A 7,371-nucleotide genomic window follows, 5' to 3' on the forward strand; every position below is an offset into this window, starting at 1 on the left:
CTGAATATAAAGAATGCAAACACATAACGGTGTGCAAAATAATGTACATTGAGCATAAACAACATGAAATGGTGACACACACCCTCAAAAGTTTCAGTCATGTTTGGCCACACTCCACAAAACTAAGCATAGTTTTTGAGAGAATTAAGGAACTTCCTAAGTGCATGCATGAAGTTTCACGGGTGACTTCTCAAGAAGTTGCGGCCAGACTGCCCAAGCTACATAAAGCAAAAATGTTGATCAGGTTAGAGGTGGTGTTAATTTGAGATGGCTTTGTTCTCATTGCAAATTGTTTTCAAATGCGAAATGATCTGCTGGGACTGAGGAGAAAGGTGTGCTGATATAGATGCATGTGAAAAACTTTATTTCTTGTTATCATTGATATTTCAACCTGTATTCTTGAGATTACTAGCAGCCAGCCAGCCAATGTCAAGTATTTTATCATTCTAGCCCCCTTTCATTCTAGAAGATTATAACACATATTCTGTTTTGTTTGCGTCCAGGCATCGTACTCTACAACACACAGCCACAATCCACACCAGTAACTCGGTGTCGCTGACTGCCAGGGCTGACCGCGCCCACACTATAGATGGGAGGACATCTGATTCTCATGATCCCAACAGCCTCAACCTTGTGGTTTCGCTCACAGTGGAAAATATGAATCAGGTCGGTATAGCCCTCTTTGATAGGTACATGCTCTCAAGCATAGAGCCTATTGCCAGTGAAAAAGCATGCTGCCAGTACAAATTGATACATGACTCTCGGCCAAAGCGATTGCAGGATTCTCTCTGCCCATTCTATAAGGCACACTGGTGTGAGTAATTCACATTGTCTTAATATACCATCTCTATGAAGACTAGCTGATGGCAATTAAACCCTTTATTCTTTTATGTGGATTTTACATCTTGATGTATCAAACAATGAAAAAGATTTCTTTCTTCTTTTTTTAAAATCTAGTAATGTATTGGTTGAGCAAACTTTAAGCTGCATACTGTATCCCTCTGCATAAATATACCCTATTGCTTAAATACCAATGAGGTTGAAGTGTTTAACAGTGAATATTTCTCCATGCAATAGGTCCATGATTCCAGTATCACTGAGATCAGTCTCCAGCAGGTGACTAGTGTCAGTCCATGGTGGCGCCTCTCTCCTCTATCTGGGATGGAGTCAGGTAAGACAACAGTTGTCAGTATCATCATCATCATCAAATGCTCATTCCTCTCAAGATGTATCACAGAAGTTTCTAGTGCTCTAGAAATTATAAAAGTGTTTTGCAGCATGACACCAAAATTCGTCTTAAATAGCATGGTTCCTATTTAACATAATCAAAAGTCTTACAACAGAGCAAGATTTTTCCATCCACTACCCAAGTCATTTTGACAGTGTAACACCCTACACTGAAGTAGCCTGATAATTGTCATGTGTGTTGATATAGCCAGCTGAGGCACACACTTTGGGATCATAAAACGAACAGGAAAGTGTGTTTTTAGCAGTTTTTCCACGAGAACACTTTTGTAGAATAGTGTGATTAGGTGTGTCATCATGTCTTAAAAACCCTGTACACACTCTTCACTTTCAACTCTAATAACTTAATGCTACTGCTTTGAAAGTTGGCATTAATCATGGACAAAATGTGTTAATAGAGCATGCTCAATTTAAGCTTTATCCGATAATCCCATCATTGTTGTTGCTCCTGTGGTTTACATCCTGTTTTTGTCCCATTCATCACATGGCTAGCACAGCTTGGTAAAGAGTAAGCACTTGAATAGACCCTGCACTTTAGAGCTTCTTTTCTCAGTTCACTCTTTTCCAGAGTGTGAGCTTTCTTTCCAATATGTACATAGGTTAGGACAGTCCACTTGAATCGAGTCATGCATCATTTCAAAGCGTAAAGTCTGCTCTTTTGGAGCAGAATCTGCCCTTAACTAAAAATCCATATCTGGTGACTTTTTTTTTTTTTTTTTTTTTTTTTTTAATGCAGGGTCACATAAGGTTTACAAAGGAGCATATAAGTGATTTGTGCAATTTCACCATTCATATGCATAATATTTGATTTTTTTTTTCCACATTGTAGCTCATGTCTTTATTTTATATTTCACTCTCTCCAGAATGTAAAATTGGCAGTGGGGAATCCCAGAAACTGTGTTTCAAGGCCAAGCAGATAGGTATGTTGCAGAGAATTTAAGACTGAGCTCTGTTTAGCAACATATATTTGCAACATCATGTTTTATGAAAACTGCTCCCTTTCCTACTGATGATATTTCTGTCATATGTTTCCCAGTATGTGCTGTTGCTCATATCTTTTGAGATTGGGAAAGGTAATTTTAAGTGTTTTACAGTTGTGTTGAACTTGTTCATCTCCTTTCATTTAAAACCTAGTATCTGTTCCACAGCGTGAATATATACCTATGTGATGTTGATGTCTGTTTAACATACGAGAATGATCTTTCGATTGTCTCTGGAATATCAACATTTTATGATTAAAGCAGCTTTTATTTGCCAGTTTACTATGTAATGTTTTTATTGTCAAATAACAATGTCATATGTAGTAGATACAAGAATTTTTTATGTATGCGTTTTAGGAACCTGACAAGTGAGTTTTTTTTTTTTTTTTTTTTTTTTTTTTTGTCTTTTACACACTGCAGGCAATACAAATGGACAGATGCTAACATTTTCCAGTGTGCTATTTGGTAAAGACAAGGTGAGTGTAAGAATGTAGGGAGAATTTTATTTTTTTTTAGTGACACAGCTGTAGAGCTTCATGCAGGATGCAGCTCCTAAACTGCGATCTAAAAGGCTTCCAGAAAACCTGACAATCTTTTGTGAGAAATGTTTTTCAGTGTGGACATTTTCATGAATTTTTTACCTGACTAAACTGTTGCAAAAAGATATAATCATAAATGGTTTGAGAGATGATTTTGTAAAAGGAAAGTTCTCATTGGCCAAATTATGATGATTCTTTGAGATTGTGTAGGCTAGTTGACAGTGATACTATGTGTCATTGATAACATTCCTTTCATTGAATAATCCAGCATTTGTGATTCTTACAATAGTATGTAGTGGGAGAAAAAAATTACCTTGTATGTGACCATTTATCATTACCTACTAGGCTGCCATCAACTCAATGCCCTGCACCGACTTCTACCTGCGCTCCAAGCTGAAGGGCGTTCCAGCTAATACAGGGGTCAGTTTACCCTTCTCTTCCATGGGCACCCCCGTTGGTAGTGGTAGCACGGCAGAGAATGGCACCCAGGGATGGCTGGCGCCAGGGGGCCAGACCCAGAGTGGTGGCCCACTCCAAGAGTGCTGTGCAGCAGACCTAGCTCTCCTGGTGCTCTGGAAGGTAAACTTTTATGTTCATGGTGAAGACTGAGGATTTTTGAGTGAGATGTTGTTACTGATGGAGGGTTTTACATGGCATTTATGATCGGATCTACCAAAATTGGTGCATATTTCATCTTTATCCCAAATGAGGAAATACTGTCTTAACCTGTTGAAGACTGGTTGCTAGTATTCTTGGGATGGGGTAAATGGGAACTATGTGTTATATTAAAATCAGTTCGTCTTCAAAAGGTTAAGGGAAATATTTATTTGTTTGTAATTCTGTGTGAAATTATGCTGGTAGATGTAGGTGTATGTGTGCTTAAGTAAACTCTATCTCAGTTTCATGAATTGAAATGAAGATTCTCTTGGCATTCCTCCAGGCATTTGTGGTTGACGAGGAGGGGAGAGACCACACCCTGTATGGACAGAGCCATCTCCTTCTGGACCAACTCAGTGCAGAAGTCCTCTCCCATCCCGTCAGGAAGGTAAGGCCAAAATAGTCCATATTTGTTTGAAAGTCAGATGTATTTGTGTTAAAGTTGGTTGTATTGGTAGTGTCATATCAGCATTGTTTGCATCAAAATCAACCATATTTGTGTCAAAATCACAGTACCATAAAAATATCGCTACATCATATTTGTGGTTGTCACAGAAATGGGAGACTATTGATCTTTCACATGACTCTTTACAACATGGTATTACTTTTCAGGGTCACAACTGATATGGTAAAAAATTCTTGTGGAATACCACCAAGTTTGGTTGAGGAGAAGACGTAAAATCCTCTCTCTGTTATCAATCAGTTCATGAAACATTTCATTGTTTCAGAATTACATTGCAAGATTTTTTTTTTTTTTTTTTAGTCTGTGAGGCAAAAGATTTTAGCATGGCTCAGAAAGATCTCAAGTTCTCAAGAGTGGCATTCTTTTGCAAACCTGATGAGGTGGGGTATATGTCATATTTGACATTAAATTCTCAACATCACTGTTCACATTGATTGCTATCCAGCACATTGTTGCTGTGATGTAGGCTATGGTACACACATAAAGTTTCACTGTGTAGCATTTGCGTGAACCGCTAAGTGGGGATATGCATTGAATTTCAATACGGAGATGAAGTCGCCTTGGTTATGACATTTCTGTAGCTTCCAGTGGAACAGAAGCAGATCAAGTTTGCCAAGCAGCCGGTCAGCCAAGACCCCGTCCTGCCCAGCCCCGGGGTCATGACCTCGCTGGTCAAGTACAGCCTCAAGTACAGCGAGATGCTCCAGCATGATTTCACCAGGAACAGGTGAGTTTCCATGGCAACGAACTATTCATCCTCTGGCATGCTTGCTCTGTAGGGATTCAGCATGGCTTCCTATCTTACACCAACTCTTCAGGCAGACCAGTAGGAAGTTGCAGAGCTGCCAATTCTTCCTGATTCTGTAGGGAGCTTCCTGAAAAAAAAAAAAACAAAACAAAAATTCTCTATAGGCGTGGTCACATTGACAAAAGGTCACAAAGTCTTCGCAATCTTTGGTTGTCTAGTCACACTAGCAGCCAAACTTCTCGATCTTTGGATCGAGAATTTTGGGTCATTAGTGCACGTGGGCAAGGAAGAAGAAAGAATACCCAGTCCGATTGCTAGTGATTGTGATGTAACAATGGACTGTTCAGTACAATAGACGTGCGCTTCTGAGGCAAGGGCCGAAAGCAGGTGGTTTGCAATCACGCTGGCAAAACTCTGAGATCTTAAAGATTGCGATTATAAACTTCTCGATCTTTTGCCAGTCTGACTGTGCCTACTCCAGAGCTGCCAAGTCTCTCTGATTCTGCAGGAGTCTCCCTGAAAATGTCAAATTCTGCTCATGTCTGAGTAAGAGAATATTAGAATCTCCCTGATTTGGGAATTATTTTTGCCCACTGAAATGCATGTAACACACAGACATCTCCCTGATTGCTGTATGGAATCTCCCTGATTTGATGTAGGAATGTTGGCCGACCTGCTACTCTTCTTTATCCCTTCATGTCCAGATAAGAGAATATAAAAATCTCCCTGAATTGGGACTTCCTGTTCCTATCCAAACCTTGTCTTTATCTTGCTTCTTCCCTTGTGGCAGGATATGCCCACTCCCAGTGATGCTCACGTTATGTAACTGCACCGACTCAGCCCTGGATGTCGTCATAGAAACCACGTCGGCCATCGAGAATGAGAGGTGAGGATGAGGGGAGTGCTGTTCTGTCCTTGAAGCACAGCCAAACGCTTAAGTACTGCAGTGTGTGGCTACGTGGACTGCCTGGGGTTGTCAAATGTTTTATTGACTAAGCAGGGGATAGGTTTCGCTCCAGAAGTTTAGGTATTTTAAATAAAATTTTGTTCAGTAGAAGCGAGTATTAAACACCCACACGCAAGTCTAGAGTGATGCTGGAGTACATGTGGATTGCAAAAAGTGAAAAACAGGTGATTTATGTTAGGATTGTCTTGTTCTATTTTATTTTAGAATTTACTGACTGAATAGTGTGGTTATTCTGTTACCTATTTGGATGCTTTTATAGAATATCTGAATCATTTGGTATGACTTTTTAGCAAATTAAGATTTGAAAGCAAATGTAAGGACAGTGCTAGTTTTGTTTTGATCCGTCTTTGTGACCCTGCATCACAAAACCAACAAAAAGTTGCCAGACATGGATTTTTAGTTGAGGGCAGATCCTGAAAGAGCAGACTCTAAGCTTTAAAATGATGTATAACTCAATTCAAATGGACTCTTCTAACCTTTACCTATCTAAATGTTGGAAAGAAAGCACACACTCTGGAAAAGTGTGAACAGAGAAAAGAGGCTCTGAAGTACAGGGTCTATTCAAGCGTTTAATCTTTACCAAGCTGTGCTAGCTGTGAGATGAATGGGACAAAAAACAGGATGTAAACCACCGGAGTGACAACAATGAAGGGATTATCAGATTAAGCTGAAATTGAGCATGCTTTATTAACACATTCTGTTCATGATTAATGCCAACTTTCAAAGCAGTAGCATTATCCTTTCGAAACTTGTTAGGGTTGAAAGTGAACAGTGTGCAAAGGATTTTCAAGAAATGAAGACTATTAAAGACATACTTGATCTCACAACTCTGCAAAAAAAAAAAAGGGTTGTAGAAAAATGACTAACAACACACTTACACATTCATTTTAGGAATGATGCGGAAGAAAAATCGCTCTTACAGAAAATATGAAAAACTTAAGATTGACTTGGTTGACCTGTTTCACCTTTTTTGGAATCCACACGTAAAATCAATGGGTGTGACTTTTTGTTGGTTTTGTGATGCACGGTCATATTTATATTTCACAGCTGACTGCTCAAGTAGTGACTCAAAGCAGAGTACAAAATGATGATGATGACAAGTTTTAAGTGTGCCAGTGTTGCATTCTATGATCAACGTCTGATGTGTCATATCCATCCGCAGTACCAGTGATGCAGCCAGGGCTCGTGTCGGACCCCCATCATCCCTGAGCACAAGCAGCAGTGGCTTCAGCTGGGTGGGCCAATCCAGTCGGCACCTCTCCCTGGCCTGCCGGCAGGACCAACAGGTCCAGATCCTGTCCTGCTGCAGCCAGCCGGGCGTCTTCGACCTGAGCGGCCTGCGGGTCCTGGCGGCCCCGGCGGGCGCGACGTGGGCCCGCGAGCCGGTGCTCCAGCAGCGGATGTCTTCTTGCTTACTCACGGTCACAGCAGTATGAGGGAAGGGAAGAAGAGGATTGTCGTGCCATGTAATGAACATATTTAATAGATTGTCCTCTGTTTTGACCAAGTCTGGAGTAAGTACTGTTTGGAAGGGCCAAACGGAGATAGGAGCAAGCAGAAATAGAGAGGTATGAAGTGTCTTTACACCAAATTGGACTGTTCAGCATAGATTGCTGTAGTCAAAGAGAGGATGTTATGCATCAAGTACCAATCATTGTTATATTGTGTGTGGTTTGAATCAAGTCATGTCACAAAACGAAAGTTGAAAGCTCTGCTAGCGAGTATGACGAATGCCGTGTGGCTGCAGATTGGCAGGATGAAAGTCTGCTTCA

General features: G+C 40.5%; 1 protein-coding gene and 1 long non-coding RNA gene across 2 annotated transcripts in view; both read left to right on the top strand.

Annotated features, from left to right (window-relative positions):
- LOC140232842 (trafficking protein particle complex subunit 8-like) overlaps positions 1-7,168 on the top strand; it is a 39,929-nt gene extending 32,761 nt beyond the window's left edge. Inside the window, exons 21-27 of the mRNA XM_072312956.1 lie at positions 504-666; positions 1,078-1,171; positions 3,183-3,343; positions 3,705-3,809; positions 4,466-4,611; positions 5,423-5,518; positions 6,762-7,168. Of these exons, the coding sequence (XP_072169057.1) occupies positions 504-666; positions 1,078-1,171; positions 3,183-3,343; positions 3,705-3,809; positions 4,466-4,611; positions 5,423-5,518; positions 6,762-7,035 (1,039 nt within the window). The 3' untranslated portion in view covers positions 7,036-7,168. The remainder of the gene's footprint in view (positions 1-503; positions 667-1,077; positions 1,172-3,182; positions 3,344-3,704; positions 3,810-4,465; positions 4,612-5,422; positions 5,519-6,761) is intronic.
- Positions 2,106-3,173, top strand: LOC140232890 (uncharacterized). Its single transcript, XR_011901506.1, has 3 exons — positions 2,106-2,165; positions 2,646-2,701; positions 3,110-3,173. It is a non-coding gene; the product is annotated as an uncharacterized lncRNA (long non-coding RNA).
- Positions 7,169-7,371: the final 203 nt, after the last annotated feature.

This window comes from Diadema setosum, chromosome 9, assembly GCF_964275005.1.
Source record: "Diadema setosum chromosome 9, eeDiaSeto1, whole genome shotgun sequence".
In the NCBI taxonomy this organism is placed as follows: domain Eukaryota; kingdom Metazoa; phylum Echinodermata; class Echinoidea; order Diadematoida; family Diadematidae; genus Diadema; species Diadema setosum.